Raw genomic sequence first — 20,061 nt, 5'->3', positions numbered from 1 at the left:
ACATCATATTAACACAAAATAAATTCATGTCTAAAATAAAGTTTGTTGTCATTTTAGCGTTATTTACAGCTTACCGCTTTACTGTGTGCGTCGTTTCCTTAGACATGAGGAACTGACTTAAGGAACCTTAATCAGATTAAGTCTTTCATCAAATCCTTCTCGATACTGGCGGAGGTTGTTGAAGGTTCTTGTCTTTGAAGTGCCATTTGCAGACGAAGAGGAATTTCCCCACTGATGTGGGAACATTTCCATGAAAAATAAAATGTAACCAGGCACTTCAATGTGGTTCTGATGCTGGGGGCCGATGTAATGAATTGTGTGGGTTAAAACACCCAACAACTGAACATTTAGACTTATCCCATTGCAGCTTCGGAATACTTGAGCTTGGACTACAAAATCACAGTGAAAAATAGAAATGGCAGACACATGAAAATGGTTGGCTGGAAGTCCATAACCTTGTTTAACAGTTCTGCAGCAAATGCTGTGATGTAATAATTCAAAACACGTAATAGAGAAAACTGAAAAACATGACCCAAACAAAATATAAAGATATCTACACAGCACCTGGAGAGACTAAAGCCAACTTTTCTGCATTCCTGCAGGCTCCAAGTACACAACAAAATGCATTTAAGGGCTAAAACAGTGGATTTTGCATGATATGTCCCCTTTAAGGACAAAGGTAGCAAATGTTATGCATGCTGGTTATGGCGCATTTTTCTCTGAAACTGAGTAAACCAGGGCATTATAGACATTGTTCAGAGTTACTTTAATAAGAAAGATGGAAACATAAAAAAAATTCTCAAAATGATAGGCTGCTCTATTGCTCAACTACAATGATATCAAAAGCAAATAAACTATCATTCAAAAGGACCAAAGGAGAACCTCAATGGCAAAGACACAATCAGTAATCAAATCCGGGGTGATGAAAGGAGGCCTACAGTGTCCTGTGAGGACTATAACTATTAAAGAAATGCATGTGTGATGCCAAGACGGCGGCAAGAAGGTCGTGCAAGATTCTATTCTGTGGAGAGAATTTCCCAAAGAAAACATCGACCTGGCCTGAAAAGAAATAAAGCCACATTTCTAGAACTAATGAAAGCAAAATTGTTCATTTCTGTCCAGGGACAGTAGACAGTTTATTTGCCCATCTTATTTATTTAACTCAATTAACTCTGTTATAAATCCTTCAACCTTTGCTGTCCTCGATGCATCAGTCACTGTGCCACAACTTTCTTAATTTTTTTACTGAAAAAGCAACATCTATAAGACAGGTTTCTTGCACACCTAATATTATAGACATACCTGTCACAAATGACAATTCCACAACTGTACAACAGCACAAAAGACGACATACTGAAGATCGAATACATCCCAGTTTACTCTGTCACTATGTATATGTGGGTAAGTTCAAATATGACCCCTTATATGAGCTTGACCATACATGACATAACTGCTGGCTGGACCCTGCCCTCCAAGTGTTTAGAGGCCAGATATGTCCCAGATAACCATACTGCTGACACCCTTGGAGAAAACCTAAAGTCTGCTTTAGCAGACTGAATGAGCACAAACTAGTCTGCATAACTGCAGACAATGGTGATAACACTGTTGCTGCAATAAGAAATCTTGGCTGGCGCTTGGCTCAATTGCTTTGGCCAAAACCTCCATTTTGCTGTGTCCCATAGTTCGGACAGTAACACAGATTGGACAGTGGATGCCAGAGGACTCTGTAAATGTTTGTTCAACACATTCGACCTCAGCTTGTTTAAAACTCTATGCCTTTCCTGGGGAAGGCATAGAGTTAGGCTAATCTCCTCCAACACAATCTAACACTGGTGAGTGATGTTTAATTGATTCATAGTTCTATTTGCAACACAAAATATTTAACCTGTATAATCTAATTGAGACTTGTTTTTTTTTAGCATGCACTGGCATATAAAAATAATATAACATACAAACATACAAATATTGCATACAAACGCCCAAATTAATAATGTTAAATAATGGAAATGTAAAAAGTGTTTTTTGTTTAATTAACTTGTTGTAGATTAGCTAACGAACAAGAATTGTTTTAATATAATAATAAAAAATATATATATACAAAACCCATTTGTTCACAATTTAGTGCACTAAGTTACAGAAAGTTTCTATACATGTATTTATATTTTGATTAAGTATGTTCAAAGCATATTCAATAAATTTTTATCTTAGTTTCTCACCGACCCCTCTGTGCTTAGCATTCATGAATACATTTACTATGGACCAGTAGTATCCATTGGGGAAAAACAAAGAATCATTATTTCAGATTTATTTTGGAGGAGATAACAAGCAGATTTTAATTAAATTATATTAAAACATTCAAATTAAAAACCTGTTTGGATTTTAATGACTTCCCTGCTTTTCTTTATTGCTTTTCTATATGAATAGAGAGAGCAAAGTTATTGGTAGGTTGATGGTAATTAAGTTTACTATAATACACAGTGCGATTATGTGGTTTTGAATTTTACACCAAAACTCAAAGTATAATTTTACCATATCATAAGGTGTTGGTCCATATAGACAAATATTACTAAATCATTTACAGTTAAATATTGAAATATATTGATTTTGAACACCCTGCTCTGTGTGGGAGAGCTATCATTAACTCCCCCGCTTTTTAAGGCCAATGACTAACCCTGTGCAATACATGATGAATAATGTTGGACTGCTGCTTTTGTTCCTTAATAAAAGCCTTGACATTCTGAACTGTAATTAAAGTAAGTCCCATAAATGGAAGTTCATTTATATTATCACTTTATAAAACAAATTATTTAATCTGAAGCAGTGAATTGTTGAAACTCTCCCCCTGAGTGCAAGGCTTTTACTTATTTCCAAAGGCATTGTTCAAATTGTTTTAGCATACATTTATGAATATTTGTAAAGGTCAGAACTGAACAGCTGTTTATTTCATATTTTTGTGTATTTCTCAATGAGTAAAGGTACAGTCTAAATCGCTTAAAAACTGAAATATAAGAAGTGACAGCAGCTAAGTTGACATTAAATAAAAGATAATCTTCTGACTATTACAGACAAACACTACAAGATGCAATAAATCAGTCTGTTTCTCATTATCATCTGAGACACTTAAGGCTGTGCATTAGCACATACAGGTCCTTCTCAAAAAATTAGCATATTGTGATAAAGTTCATTATTTTCCATAATGTCATGATGAAAATTTAACATTCATATATTTTAGATTCATTGCACACTAACTGAAATATTTCAGGTCTTTTATTGTCTTAATACGGATGATTTTGGCATACAGCTCATGAAAACCCAAAATTCCTATCTCACAAAATTAGCATATCCTTAAAAGGGTCTCTAAACGAGCTATGAACCTAATCATCTGAATCAACGAGTTAACTCTAAACACCTGCAAAAGATTCCTGAGGCCTTTAAAACTCCCAGCCTGGTTCATCACTCAAAACCCCAATCATGGGTAAGACTGCTGACCTGACTGCTGTCCAGAAGGCCACTATTGACACCCTCAAGCAAGAGGGTAAGACACAGAAAGAAATTTCTGAACGAATAGGATGTTCCCAGAGTGCTGTATCAAGGCACCTAAGTGGGAAGTCTGTGGGAAGGAAAAAGTGTGGCAGAAAACGCTGCACAACGAGAAGAGGTGACCGGACCCTGAGGAAGATTGTGGAGAAGGGCCGATTCCAGACCTTGGGGGACCTGCGGAAGCAGTGGACTGAGTCTGGAGTAGAAACATCCAGAGCCACCGTGCACAGGCGTGTGCAGGAAATGGGCTACAGGTGCCGCATTCCCCAGGTCAAGCCACTTTTGAACCAGAAACAGCGGCAGAAGCGCCTGACCTGGGCTACAGAGAAGCAGCACTGGACTGTTGCTCAGTGGTCCAAAGTACTTTTTTTGGATGAAAGCAAATTCTGCATGTCATTCGGAAATCAAGGTGCCAGAGTCTGGAGGAAGACTGGGGAGAAGGAAATGCCAAAATGCCAGAAGTCCAGTGTCCTGGACCTGGCACCTGCTCACAGTGCCAAAACCACTGGTAAATGGTTTACTGACCATGGTATCACTGTGCTCAATTGGCCTGCCAACTCTCCTGACCTGAACCCCTTAGAGAATCTGTGGGATATTGTGAAGAGAACGTTGAGAGACTCAAGACCCAACACTCTGGATGAGCTAAAGGCCGCTATCGAAGCATCCTGGGCCTCCATAAGACCTCAGCAGTGCCACAGGCTGATTGCCTCCATGCCACGCCGCATTGAAGCAGTCATTTCTGCAAAAGGATTCCCGACCAAGTATTGAGTGCATAACTGTACATGATTATTTGAAGGTTGACGTTTTTTGTATTAAAAACACTTTTCTTTTATTGGTTGGATGAAATATGCTAATTTTGTGAGATAGGAATTTTGGGTTTTCATGAGCTGTATGCCAAATCATCTGTATTAAGACAATAAAAGACCTGAAATATTTCAGTTAGTGTGCAGAAAAGGAAGATAATTTCCATAAATGTCTGCAAATCCTGAAAGATATGTTGGTTTGTAAAGTCCCGATGCAATGAAAAAAAAGGTATATAGATAAGATGAGTGAAATCGAGGAAGAACAAGTTAAGATATAGTGTGAATAACACTTTGGTTGAGTGTGGATGAATACAAAAAGAAAAAGAGATAGTGTGTAGATATATTTAGGCTAAGCTTTGAGAAAAATATTTCCACACTGCTTTGGTACTCACCTGGAAAGATCGTGCATCTTTTGGCTCAATAAATAATATAAAGATAAAGTCAGTGAATACACGTGTGCTTTTTAAATCAGATAAAGTCATTGGCAGCGGCAGCATGCTGCTTTGTACTGTGAAGATAAGGCTATTCAGACTTGAAAGCAAAGGTTTTCATGTAATAAATATTGCTAGAGGCAATACACACACAAAGCAAAGGTCAAATTATATTAAAGTGAAAGTTACAAAGAACCCTTATGATGTAGGTCAGATCATCTGAATATTTTCATATTCAGATGATGGGCAAACATTTCATTAAAAAAACATGTGTGATGTATTCATACCCCTTGAATTTTTACACATTTTCCCATTTTATTGAGATTGTAGAGTATTATATGAAAAAGGAGCCCCAAAACGGACAAACAGCAACACTATTAGATGTGGTTCAGTCGTGATTTAAGGTTCCATCCTGAGGGAGTCTGGAGGACTTTATAAGTGGTGGAAAATAATCCAATGTAAGTTATCCAAAGAGCATGACCTAGTGGAAACACTGGAGTTTTTCTCTTCTCTAAAAATATGACAGCGCCTGACGCACCTGATGGCAGGCCTGGAAAAAATCTGTTAAAAAGGAACTGTAAAAGTGAAACTCTGTGAGGTCTGGGCTTTGGAAAAACCCAGTATGTTCTGGTGAATCTCCCAGTGCCATTACACCACTCTGAAGATACAGCCCTACCCAACCAGTAACCTCCATCAGCCCTGTGAGAGGACCTGCAAAAAAATTGCCTGCATGGTAAAACCCTGTGTTACATTAGGGAATGAGACCATCTTTACTATATCATATATCTTTAATTAGCAACATTTTGCCAACTCTACCTCTCCCAACCTATCAGATTATGAGGACTGCCCTTATCCCCAGCCCTCTACAGCTAACCCCATATATTCTGTGTTGAATTTAGTTCTGGACTCTAGCAAGGACTTTCCAGAACTTTAGTTTTCTTGTTTTTTTTGTTGACTTGGATGTATGCTTACAGTCACAGAGATGCTAAAAACATAAAATCTCTTCTCATCTCCCTGTTTGTAGGAGACACCTAAAGCTTTTGGCTCCAAATGGACTTGGGTAGAACTATAATATTATATACAGGGGTTGGACAATGAAACTGAAACACCTGGTTTTAGACCACAATAATTTATTAGTATGGTGTAGGGCCTCCTTTTGCGTCCAATACAGCGTCAATTCGTCTTGGGAATGACATATACAAGTCCTGCACAGTGGTCAGATGGATTTTAAGCCATTCTTCTTGCAGGATAGTGGCCAGGTCACTACGTGATACTGGTGGAGGAAAATGTTTCCTGACTCGCTCCTCCAAAACACCCCAAAGTGGCTCAATAATATTTAGATCTGGTGACTGTGCAGGCCATGGGAGATGTTCAACTTCACTTTCATGTTCATCAAACCAATCTTTCAACAGTCTTGCTGTGTGTATTGGTGCATTGTCATCCTGATACACGGCACCGCCTTCAGGATACAATGTTTGAACCATTGGATGCACATGGTCCTCAAGAATGGTTCAGTAGTCCTTGGCAGTGACGCGCCCATCTAGCACAAGTATTGGGCCAAGGGAATGCCATGATATGGCAGCCCAAACCATCACTGATCCACCCCCATGCTTCACTCTGGGCATGCAACAGTCTGGGTGGTACGCTTCTTTGGGGCTTCTCCACACCGTAACTCTCCCGGATGTGGGGAAAACAGTAAAGGCGGACTAATCAGAGAACAATACATGTTTCACATTGTCCACAGCCCAAGATTTGCGCTCCTTGCACCATTGAAACCGACGTTTGTCATTGGCATGAGTGACCAAAGGTTTGGCTATAGCAGCCCGGTCGTGTATATTGACCCTGTGGAGCTCCCGACGGACAGTTCTGGTGGAAACAGGAGAGTTGAGGTGCACATTTAATTCTGCTGTGATTTAGGCAGACGTGGTTTTATGTTTTTTGGATACAATCCGGGTTAGCACCCGAACATTCCTTTCAGACAGCTTCCTCTTGCGTCCACAGTTAATCCTGTTGGATGTGGTTCGTCCTTCTTGGTGGTATGCTGACATTACCCTGGATACCGTGGCTCTTGATACATCACAAATACTTGCTGTCTTGGTCACAGATGCGCCAGCAAGACGTGCACCAACAATTTGTCCTATTTGAACTCTGGTATGTCACCGATAATGTTGTGTGCATTTCAATATTTTGAGCAAAACTGTGCTCTTACCCTACTAATTGAACCTTCACACTCTGCTCTTACTGGTGCAATGTGCAATCAATGAAGACTGGCTACCAGGCTGGTCCACTTTTGCCATGAAACCTCCCACACTAAAATGACAGGTGTTTCAGTTTCATTGTCCAACCCCTATATATATCATAAGTTTATCCACCTTGATAAAAATCTCAGTCCCATCTGAGGAAAAGTGATCCCAATGCATTTTGCTGCCACCACTATGGGGTAGTGTTCTTTGGTTGATCTGCATAATTTTTTTGTTTGCTTTTGTACACATAAATCCCTATTTGACGGCCCAAAGGTTCCAATTTATTCCTTGAAATCACAGCATAATGTCCCATAAGATTTTAGGAGATTTTAGCAAGCTCTGGATTTTCCTCTGGAATAACAGAATTATTATATGTAACTACACCCCACATTACAGACATGCTGAGAAAACAGGTGATTGTCACATAGAACACAACCAGTACTTGTTGGAAATTCCTGCAACTCTTTTAGTGTTGCTGTTGGCTTTTTGGCAACCTTCCATACCAGTTTCAGTCTCACATTACTTTTTTGAGATATGTCTAGTTTTTGTAATGTCACAGTTGTCCCATTCCTTCACTGTGCAAGATTATCTATTTAATGTTATAGAGTTTTTTTTTTTAACTCTGATCCTGAATGATGCGTTTAAAAACTGAGATTCTTCTGATCCTTTGTAACCTCTCTTCAAAGGGTGCTTTTAATAAACGATGCAAATGAGCAAAAGTCATAAAAATCCTACTAGTACTGTTGAATTTAATTTCCATTTCATCAGATCAATCGCAATCATGATGGCAAATGTGAACTCAAAAGAATTGGATGTTGAAACCTAATCAAAAGGCGCTTTATCAAGTTATCATGCACACTCATGGAACCAGGTTATTCAGCTTTTTTTGTTTTTTAAAATTTTTGCCTCTCTCAGATTTGTTTGTTTGAGTTAAACTGTACACATTATATTTTAAAAAGGTTTAAAAATTATTCCTTAGTCTCATGTATTTGTGCACATTTCATTCTCAGTTTATTCTTTTCAGAGCAGCTGAAACAAAAGAGCTGAAAGACGACTAAATGTGACGGGCCAGACGGGCTGAGGTTCTTCACGGTGATAAAATGTCACCCAGTGCCATCGAGTCTTCAGATTTTCTTGCAATTTGTGTATAAGCATAAAACCAAGCCTCTTTTTGTCTGTGCTTTCCGACTATGCTGGTGTGGGCATGCATTGCCTCTTTGCCTCCTTGTTTCTCTGTCTCATCAAACACCCCCTCATCATAATCCAACCTTCCACTCCATACGCCAGGTCACATGGGGAGCTGTGGGCAGTTTCATGACCCATCATTTCCTGTGGCTGAGTGTCGGGGTAAATCAGGATGCCACACGAGTCTAATGCTGACAAGCTGAGACAGCTCCATTTTGACTAGGAGGGGTCTAGTGGACCATGCACAATCTGCATCCACCACCCCTCCTCCACGTTACAAACACACTCACACACACACAAATAAACAAAGAGACACACATAAAACTACATAGCAACAGTGTGTGGGCACCAATGTACAAATCTAATGTTTATGCATGCATAACTGTGTCACTACAGTGCAAGTATGAGTCATACCAGAAAGCATAACGGTGGCTGATTTTTTGTAGCATTTCTGAATCATTATTGCCAAAAACATAACCCTAAATCATATTCCAGGTTAAAAAAATATAAAGCCAGTGAAAGTACAGTGATGCAGGCCAACTGACCTTCTAGAAAAAAAACAATAGCCAAGATAAAGAGATCCAAATTGTGACTCATAATCCTAGGAGGGAATCTAAGGCCCACTGGCAGGAACAGATCCTGATATACAGGATGGAAAAAGAAACCAAAGAGCACACAGCACAATGAGCAGTGACACTGGAATCTTGCCTGAAAGAGACAAACTGGGCTATAATACATCTACACCTGCAAACCATCTGTGTATGCACACATAACTGCAAGCATGCCTAAATGCTGACATGGACCTAGGTGCATGTGTGTGCGTTCTTGCGCTTGGGAACTCATCATCAAAAACGCCTGGGAACAGGAACACGCCTGGGGTGTGTGCACCCACAGAGACAGATGTGGTTTTATATATAATAAAAAGAAAGGAAGAGACAGAGCCAGAGCAGCGGCCAGCGAGAAGAAACAGTTTGACAGAAACAGGCTAACATTGTGAAGAAACGGGAAGCACAGTGGAGAATGGCAGACAGAAGCATCGGGATAAGAGATAGAGAGAGTGACAGCGAGTCAACGTCTTGGTGAGACAATAGACAGATAGGCGACTTCTGTCGAGGGCGAGAAGTGGAGAGCGTGAAACGCTGCCCTTGCAACAACTCTCCTTTTTTGCAATTGACAGAAAAAGATACTGTTGCTTTCTTCAATTCACAAAGCCATCAACGCTCTCCTGTAGTGGCTGTGGAATGTACTTTGATTCATAATTGATACATTTTATCAAAGAGAAAGTACTAAAACAATTACAGTGAGTTTAACATCTCAAAGGTGTGTAAAAACCCACCCTAGTTTACTTATGTGCATATGTATCATCCAGGGCTTAAACTCCGTCTTTCTCCACATTTTACACACTGTAAACCCACATTATTTATGTTAAATTCTGAGTGGACATAAAGCAGACATTTAACACTAAAGCATAACAGACCTCACAGCCAACAAAAGCTTGCAAAGAGGGACGCATTCATATTCTTCCAGATATGTTGTCATTTTTTTATGCTTTTTTTTTTAAGATGACAAGTTTGTAGCATATTATGAACAAAGAGGTGTCCTCTTGCCATATCAAACATACGGTCTGTGGACATGTGTAATGAAATGTTTAAGTGTCAGCTTGTAGTAAAATATTTATACTTACAGTACATTTTTTCCATTTTCTAAAGCAGTTCGTAGATTGTTTTTAAATGTGCTTTGATACCTTAAAAGTAATTCTACTAATTTAATGATAAATAGTTTTGGGTGTATATATCACCACCAGACAGAATCTTACCTAATAAATTCTTTGAGGATAAAATTGTGTTTTTTAGCACTGAAACAGTTACACATACGAATCTCATTTAAATATTGTCAGCCCCAAAGAATGTTTAAACACTTGCATCTCAGGCCACTGAGTTAAAACAGTTTATAATACTTGACTGTTAAAACACTAATTACTCTTTTTACTTGACCAGGGTTAACAAAATAGAAAATGGTCTCCAGTTTACATATTGGAAAATGTAGAACAATACATGGGGCTCAAAAGAGGTCTGATGATTTAGCTATTTCAGCAACCCCAGCAATCATTACAGAAAGATATGGGCTTATTGCTTATTATTATTTAAATTATATCATCATCACTGCAAAACAAATCTGTTATTCTCAGTATGTGATCACCTAAAGATGATAATTCTATTTTATCACTGGAAAGATCTGCTGCTTAGACAGTGGCTTCCAAATGCATTTTTTTTTTGCATTACTGGGAGGCACAGAAAATAGCTGAAACAATCTATAGACCACAGTGTTGAGGCATTTCTCTTACATAGTGTAGCTATTGAACTACATGTAGAAATGAATTGAAATTCCAATTCAATCATAGTTGTGAAAGAGTGCAGTCAGGTTAAGTTTATCGTGCCAGTTGGTGGGAGGAATTTCTGTCTGGGGAGGCCCAGTCGGCTGTGTGGGGACTTTGGAGCAATCCCTTTCTTTCTTTCTTTCTTTCTTTCTTTCTTTCTTTCTTTCTTTCTTATTTTGTAAATGTATTTTTTAGTTTTTAAACTCTGTAAAGCACTTTGTGACATTTGTCTGCATGAGTGCTCTACAACTACAGTTTGGCAGATATATGACAATATTATGGATATTATGCAACATACGCAGTACATTTGTATAGCCAAATAACCAGCTATGAAGAACAACAATCAAGTAATGAGATTTTCATTTCAAGGGGGACCAAAAATAAAAAGGATTATGTCTGGCTGTCTTCACACACTCATTTTGTTTCAGTGGAAGTGTGTGTGTTTCTGTTGGAGATATAACCTGTGTTTAATTTCTAATTTCATATTACAGGGCGCAGGCATCTTTGTGAAGCGCTGTTATCATAATTGGTTTAGCTGATTGTACCGATACGTTTTCCAGCTCTACTGATGTCAGTTTCACTGAAAGGTGCAATATAAAGACCTTGAATCTCTAGTTAGAGGGTCTTAAAGCAGCTTTTAATTTTTCTAATTAAATAAAAATAATTAAATAATAAAATAAATTAGGGCTGCACGGTGGCGCAGTTGGTAGCACTGTTGCCTTGCAGTAAGAAGGTCCTGGGTTCGATTCCCAGCCTGGGGTCTTTCTGCATGGAGTTTGCATGTTCTCCCCGTGTATGCGTGGGTTCTCACCGGGTACTCTGGCTTCCTCCCACAGTCCAAAGACATGCCTGTTAGGTTAACTGGTCACTCTAAAAATTTCCCTTAGGTGTATGAATGAGTGTGTGCATGGTTGTATGTGTGTTGCCCTGTGATGGACTGGTGACCTGTCCAGGGTGTACCCTGCCTCTCGCCCATAGACTGCTGGAGATAGGCACCAGCTCCCCCGCGACCCACTATGGAATAAGCGGTAGAAAATGACTGACTGACTAAATAAAAATTAAACATTGATATTTTACCTTACTTTGCAGGAAACATTTGGTAAATTAACTTGAATAAAGACTCATGTATTACTGAGCAAGCCTACACTACCACAACAACTGCTGCACAGAAAGGCACATAGCTGAGTTTAAACATAATTAAAAGTCATTATATGTGCACAACAGGGAACATACCTATAGCAACAACATGACAGTTAAGTTTGCTACGCAATTTCTTAACATTAAATTTATTCTGAATTTAATGCTGAATTGTTAATTTGACCTAAAGACTGACACAATTTAATTCAGTCAGATGAGGCATGCTAATAGGGTTGGCTATTAAGGTACTGCTTTAAAGATAATAATTGAAAAACTGAGACAACTTTGATGTTGGCTGTTTTTTTCTGGATAATAAAGCGATTTTCTTTATTTTTGCTTTTTGTGACACTTTAATGTTTCAGATCTTCAAGCAAATTTAAATAATTATAATATCAGACCAGGATAACCAGAATAAACACAAAATAAAGATTCCTAGTGATGATTTAATGTATTATTAGACTAAATCTACTCAAAACAATATTTGTGAAAAAGTTATCTCCCACACTGCCAAATTTGTTTTTATTATGCAAATTTTTATGGAAGGTGTGTTCAAATTAACAACTTCACTGTGTGAAAACATGAAGGATGCAAAAAGAGCCAGCAATTTACCTCTTATTGGCTCAAAGAAACACAGAAAACAGTCAGTCAGTCATTTTCTATTCCATAGTGGGTCACGGGGAAGCTGGTGCCTATCTCCAGCAGTCTATGGGCAAGAGGCAGGGTACACCCTGGATAGGTCGCCAGTCCATCACAGGGCACAGAAAACAAATAAATAATAATAAATAGACTTTCATGCTTTAAAATCTTCGAGGCAGAATAGAGCAACTCTTCAAAGTTGCTTTAAAAGTCTTCCACAGCCATGTAAGAGACTTAGTGGAAGTTAATTAAACCCCAAATTATTCATAATACTCGTATTTACAGTAAAAAAAATTATTTATTTAAAAAAGGCATATCAAAAATAATTTTTAGCTTTCTTAATAAATCGACAATTGGTATTGCAACAATAAAAACCTTAATATACTTGCTGACCAGCTTTTTGCACATTTTAAATTGGTATTTTGTTCGTCTTTGGTGGTGAACTCCAAGTCTTTGAGGTTGGAAGGCCTCTTTGCCATCACACTAATCTTTTACTCCTTTTATAGTTTCTCTATCATATTTAAGTCTGGACTCTTTTACTCCATTCAAAAGAAACATGCATGTAACATTAAAAGATCATTTTAAACCTACACCTGGCAGAAGTCTGAGTATCTTTAGGCTTAACTGAAAAACTAGTCCATGCATTTGTTACTTCAAGGCTGGACTATTGTAACTCTTTACTATCAGGATGTCCACAAAATGCAGTTAAAAGCCTTCAGCTGATTCAAAGTTTATCTGTTCTTTCTTTCTAGATGAAACGACTAAAGGAGCTACATCCATTAACATTTACTTTTCCTTCCCATAGAAAGTACTCCTGGATCAGTGCTTCTTTGTTCTCTTTGTGTCTCTGCTGTGTTCTCTCAAACCCCCGGTCGGTCGTGGCATATGGCCGCTCACACTGAGCCTGGTTCTGCTGGAGGTTTCTTTCTGTTAAAAGGGAGTTTTTCCTCTCCACTGTCTCTACATGCATCCTCAGTACGAGGGATTGCTGCCAAGTCAACGCCACTGACTGTCCACTGTCTCTACATGCTCATCCAGGATGAGTGAATGCTGCAAGTCACTGACTGGATGCAATCTGCTGGGTTTCCTTAGATAGAAAAACTTTTTATCCAATTTGAATAAATAACTGAATCTGACTGCACTGTTCAATGATTAGGGTTAATTGGAATGTATGTACCTGACCTTTGTGAAGTGCCTTGAGACAACATGTGTTGTGAATTGCCGCTATATAAATAAACTGAATTGAATTGAACTGTATCTCAAATGCTTGATAGCAGATGTGTCTAATAATAGTTATTATGTTTAGTGGGCATCTACTTTTTCACATCTGGCCAGTTTGGTTTGGATAGTTTTTTTCCCTTAATAAATGAAAACATTTAAAAACTGTATTTTGTTTTCACTCGGGCTATCTTTTAAATGAATTTTTGTTTGACACATTTAAGACTGACAAAAAAGCAAAAACATAGGAAACCTGTACATACTTTTTCACTGTAATTTTGTCTCCAAAATCTATTCTATCTCTCTGTGCTGGGAAAAAGGTGTTTATGAAAGAAAATGTAGATCTGATAGGCTGCATGATCTACTCTTATCTGTGACTGATTTGCTCAATTTTGCCTTAAAAAATCGAATTTCACAGCTGGAGTCCAAAAGAAAAAAAAAAAAAACATTCAGGTGATTCAACAATTGTATTTACCCGTGTGTTGAGTTTCTCTCCCACAGACACCACTCTGTTCTGACTTCTGGGAGTAAAGTTCAGATTTCTTTCCAGCCTTTCTGTTTGACACTGAAACACAGAGATATGGGAAATCACACAGTAAATTTGCTCTCACACAGACTTAAAAACATCTCTTTCACTTAAAAATAGAAAAGAAATGGTAAATTCCTGCTTCAAGTGTTAGCAGGTGCATAGTTTGGCAGGAATGTCACAAGAGCTTGGCCACTTTGGCAGGTATGCTCTCAGTGGGGGAATACATGGGAAGTGGGAACTGGGATGCATGAACTCCGTGGGGATGTAGAGGAGGCTGGGGACATGGGTCGCATAGTCCAGAGAGATTTGTACAATGTATCTTGGTACCATGGATGTGTGCCTTTTATATCTTAGTCAGACGCTGAGGATGCTCCCAACATGTGTCTTATTGTTGTACAACTTTGCGTTTTGTGAAGCATGATGCCCTCAAACAGAATCTACAACCTTGAATCTTCTATCAGCATGTTCAGGTTTCTTTTGTCTATGTTTATCATATTAGAATCATCTTCAACCACAGAAACTGTTCTTTGTCCTTAACACTTAATCTGCAGATATTAGTAATAGTTAATGATAAATACATATTCATGCACTGATAAATACACCCCTAAAATACATAAAATACTGAAAAGGTTAGACAAATCAGCTGTTTAGTCAGATTTTTTTTTACCTTCCAACAAAACTAATAGCTTCTTCTTATTATCATTTTTTGTCTTTTTTTTCTTTTGTCCCTTTCGTCTTGGCCAGGACCTGATTAAAAGTTTAGAAACATTAATATCTTATCTTTCATATATATGTCTCTCGATCTTGTCCTTCAGTATAAATCCATATTAGGTGAATCTATTAGTTTGGGAGGAGCCACCAATAACCAATCTGTACCACCTTAAAACCCATTTAAACTCCAAAATATCATGGCAGATTACAGGAACATTATTTTATGAACCTAAGCCTTGTCATGTTTGCACTGATAAGTTATTTACACAGAAGCGGATTATTAAGAAGAGGATTACTTATACGTGAAATGGAGGTGTGAAGTAGTGCACCAGTTATGATCTTTTCACGTGAAACATGTACTGAGAACAAAACTAGTGTTTCTGGTCAGAGTTGCTACGTAACAGAAAATCATTGTAAAAATCCATTAAAAAACATTTATTTAAATCATTTTAATAGTTTTCCTTGTTATACTGATTTGCTTTTCTATCAGTTACTTTGTCTGAAAAGGTGTTACATGTTCGATTCTCAGTATAAGTTTCACTCAGAAAAAAATATTTCCAATATAAACAATCTTTAACTTCGGTGTAAAAAAACACCCGGTTTGATTGCGACAGTGATTTAAATGTTCATAAAACACCTTTATAGTTGTTTTAAGATAGTATTAGTCCTCTTTGGTCCTAGTCCCTCTCAGGTGTGCTGTTAGCTCCAGCATCTGGGACCTACAAAACTGGATTTAAACTAAATAAAAATCCCAAAAGAGCTGTATGCTAGCCGTAAAACATTAACTACTTATGACATTTTAACAGAATCCCATTTAATACAATTCTAAACTATCACTTTAATTCACACCATAGTCACATCCAGAACTGATTCATAGCAGTACTTAGGTGGCAAAAGAAATAAAATGATGATATATAAAAATTTTTGGCAAAATATTTTATCTTATACAATTCTTTTAAGGCCCTCAATGCAGCTCTCTATATTTGTGCTTTGTTTGTTGGACTTTCCTTTATAATTTTTGTCTTCGTAAATGAAATGCAGCTTGAAACTGAAATCATGTGATCAAACTGGTTTTGTAAAAGGTTCTACTTATTTTTCTTCTTCAACAACTTTTTTACATGCCCTAAATGAACTTTATTGCATTTAGATGAATCTGAACATACACAATTATTCTTAGATGATTTTTGGATAATATGCCCTTTCTATTCCACAGTCCTATGGATAGCTTGCTGCTTGTCGTTAAGTGTCTGTATTTGCTCCTTAGATGTTTTCTTTAAATGGCAGACTTTGAATATAATATGCCCATCTCCTGGAGAGAGTTCTACATTTGGTTGGATACCATAAGCATTTTTTTTCTTTGAAATGAAAGGATGATGTGAGAATCCACGGCTTTCTTTGGAGGGTTACCGTAAAATAGGTAAAGGAAAAAATTATCTTTAGGATAATAGGAAAGATGCATTTTTTCCAGCCTCTTTCTATGTTGTGTAGGTTATTTAGAAGGACAAAGAGAATGGACTTTTTGCTAAATCTACACACATACAAACACAGACATGTATGAAGAGATAGGTTGTCGGCTAATCCAGGCTAGTTTCAGCAGGACTATAGGGGGCAGGTCTAATCCTGTTATCGGGCCCAACAGATGTTGACAGAACAATAAACGGGGGACCAACATGGCACCACAACTCCAAGGAGGTCATGAGCCAAACTCATCAGACCAGCAGCAGGATCGCTGGCTAGCCAGAGTGAGCTGAACCCAGCGACGGTCACACATACTGGATCTCTGTGGCTGAGCACTTCAGTGCAACAACGCACGGCTTTCTTTTTACTGGTATGCAAAAATAAAAAAAATTTCTGTTTTGTAAACTGTAAAATGATTCCCTCTGAAGAATACAGTTGTATCTGTGGTGGAACATGCTGCATTTGGAAATGTTGCCATTCTTTTGGAAATCTACTAACTCTACAGGAAATATAAGCAGAGACTCTGATATGGTGCATTATGCCCCCATTATTGCTAAATTGAATAAATTAATGATTTAATAATTATTGATGAGTTAAAAAGTTGACTGTCTTCGCAGTAAAATTTGTCAATCTACACATCCAAAGTATAACACATATATATTTTAAATGTTGACAGTTCTAGTATAAAGAGAAATTGAAATGAACTCAAACCAGTAATGGCAGGTCATAGCTTTACGAATTCAGGCATCAGAGAGAAAGTCAATGATCGGTGCATCTCTGCTTACAGGATACATATTTTACCTTTCAGTTTCTTGCATTCACACTTTTTCACGGGGTCACTTTCACACACAGGACATAGAAATGCAGTAAAATCGCCTTACTGCTGACAACTTTGCATGCTTTTTCTCTCAAAAATCCACCAGTGGGCAAAAATAAAATGCTTAAGCCTTGCTTATTGCAATCAGTGTTTATGTCTTATTTTAATTATAGCCAAGTCCATCAGTCCTAAAGCATTTCTCCCTAAATTCCCATCACTTTAATTTTGGTACACAAGCAGTTCTGTGTAGGGGGTGCTGTGTATTGATTTCTTGTGTTGGTGTTTGAAAGAAAAACCTAGGTTTCTTTAGTTTGTAAAGGCATGCTACTTTCAAGTCTCATCTGACAGCAAAGGCTTTGAATATTTAGTCTTTGCATGTAATTCACATGTTGGTCTGAACCTAGTCAGCTGCAGCAGTTTGTGCAACACAAACAATTCAGAACAGAATCTGTAAAAATAGTCACCTGAGACAAAAAGATAAACAGCCCCTCGTACCACAATGACTCAGCCTGTATCACATATAATTCTTTGTTCATGAAACGGAGAATGACGTGAGGAATCGGTACGCAGACAACTGAGAAACTCCCAAGCTCACAGGAAAAATTAAACAGAAGCAAAAAAACAACCAAAGAAGTGACATGATTACAGTATTAAAATGTGAGTTCTGAGAGTGACATTTTCCATAGCCAATAAATAAGTGACATATATTCATTAGACGATCACAGCCTGTGAGTGAGCTATCCGCGAGACGAGAAGTAACAATGACGTTCCCAGTGAAGATGGGGAAGCGTTGCTCTCCCTCTCCCCGACTTTCTGGTTTGTGTCCCAGTTTAACTAAATCCTATTAAAAAGGCTTTCATCTCAGTGCACTTCATTACAGGCATAAACGCCACGGCTCACCCAAGAGAGAGGCACGGATTAGATGAGACGAGCTCATCTAAAATGTTATGCTCTTGAACCCCGGCTGTTTTTTCATAAAGACACTCATTTTAAATTCTCAATATTGGATTATCTACACAGACCCTCCAGTGCAGAAAGTGTCACTGAGGTCAGGCTTGTTGAGTTAACATACAGGCTTGTGTTTCTCTTCACCCTTGTACAGAGGTGAAATACTGAGTGGATTTTGACTGCAGAGGTGTGCATTTCCTGTAAAAATTAAACCAACATCCTTGGAAATTTTTTAACACGTTCTGGGGAGAAACAGAAAGAGAGAGAGAGAGGGAAGAAAGTAAATCTGGGTTCCTAATGCAAATGTAGAGGGAGAAGAAAAATGAGGACTGCAGGGAGGGAGCGCAGTATTGTCTGTGTATGATTGGATGCGATGGGTCAGAGGCTTTCACACACATTTATGAATGCTTATTTTAAGCAGAGCCCAAGCTGAGTTAATCTGTACTTTTTGCCTGAATGAGGGTGCTGATTAAAAGCCAATTATATGCTGCAGATTTGGCCCCTGGTGAAGACTGCTGATTTGACATGGTTTGGACTGTGTCCTGAGTGCGTGCCTGTAAGTCAGAAGGGAACAAGACATCAGCAGGCTTGATTTGAGGGTTTTTTGCAGTGGAACACAGAGTTCAAGTCAGAGCATTCTACTGAGAAACATTTTTATGATTAAAACAATAAAATTGAGTGTTCATTTCACTGTTTTGGCAACAATGACGTCTAGTATTTGTGTCCATGTGCTTGACACAAATACCAGACACAATCCTTTTGTTACATGTCTTTATATTTTTGTCTTGTGTTTGTTTTTTTCTTCAGACATGAGATTAATAAAGGGATTTAGTATGGAGTATGGATGTGATTAATGTTTAACACGAGTGAATTGATGGAACACCCCTAATTTCCATCAGTTTTTGGTTGAATTTTAGATGAATCAGTTTTCAAATGTTTGTATCAGTAAAATCTGATTTGTTCAGATAAGAAAAGAAAGTTACATTTGTGAATGAGCTCCTAAGGGCCTCTTTTTGTGCTGCCAAATCAGGTGTGAAGCAGTATTCTGCTACCAAATGCCAGGAAAGAGAAGAGGATAGAGTTAGGACCTCTTCAATCCAGCATAGTTTACTTTAATATAGTCATGTTGATCAAATATTATTCCTGAAGAAAACACCTTATTGTTTTGCCATGTGGGTTTAATATATGTATGCAATTTTAACTGTACTTCTGTCAATGTTTTTGAATTTTCTTTGTCTCTTTTCTCAACGCTGCCAAGCATTATATTTGTTTTTTAACAATCTGAATAATTTAGTTTCCTGTGAATGTTACTAATTTTACATTTTCCCACTTACATTTCTTTTCTTGTTTTAGGTCATTTAGAATTACCAAAGGTATTTATATTTCCTAAAGTCTAGAATAATGAAAGCAATTTTTTAAAGGCACATTTCACGACTAGGAACCTCTTTTCAACGTTTTATGCATTTTTGACTCTAGAAAGAAAAACAGCCAGACATTTATTAACTAGTTTAGGAAAAAAAAAAGTGGAAAAATATCACGCACATATGAAAATAGCCAAACAAAAGGCTAAGGTTGTTGACAAGGGGGCAAGGTAGCAAAGGCTGGACAGTTCCAGAGGTCAACATGGCATTTCTGCGATAAAGTTAGTTAGGGGAAGAATTACAGCCAGAATTTATACAGAGACAGACTAGGAGCAATGAAGACAACATTAATACTGTTGTCAGAACATATGAGGGGGTCGAGCGGTACATGTATGTTCCACAACAATGAGAACATTGAGCTGACTGAGCAGCTGGGAACCGGCTGCCTGGGTGACCCAGATTGGTTTGTTGTATCATTTGTTGTAATTTTGGTTATGAAAGATGAGATGTGGCTTATCATAATGAGTGTGGTTTTGTGGCTGTTGAGCAGAGTAATTCATTTTCTAGTGTGCTGCCAGTACAGACCCTTGATAAATAGATCAGCCTACGTTGATGCACGACATGAATAAAAACACCAAAAAAATCTTTTTAAGAGGTTCAGTCCTAT

At 37.9% G+C, this 20,061-nt stretch overlaps 1 protein-coding gene across 1 annotated transcript in view; it reads right to left on the bottom strand.

Annotated features, from left to right (window-relative positions):
- LOC124863352 (zinc finger protein 385C-like) overlaps positions 1–20,061 on the bottom strand; it is a 210,300-nt gene that overhangs the window by 95,999 nt on the left and 94,240 nt on the right. The window contains exon 3 of the mRNA XM_047357699.1: positions 14,046–14,135. Within this exon, the coding sequence (XP_047213655.1) occupies positions 14,046–14,135 (90 nt within the window). The remainder of the gene's footprint in view (positions 1–14,045; positions 14,136–20,061) is intronic.

This window comes from Girardinichthys multiradiatus, chromosome X, assembly GCF_021462225.1.
Source record: "Girardinichthys multiradiatus isolate DD_20200921_A chromosome X, DD_fGirMul_XY1, whole genome shotgun sequence".
NCBI lineage: Eukaryota > Metazoa > Chordata > Actinopteri > Cyprinodontiformes > Goodeidae > Girardinichthys > Girardinichthys multiradiatus.
The sequence above is the reverse complement of the archived record's forward strand: the minus strand, read 5'-3'. Positions and strand labels throughout refer to the sequence as shown.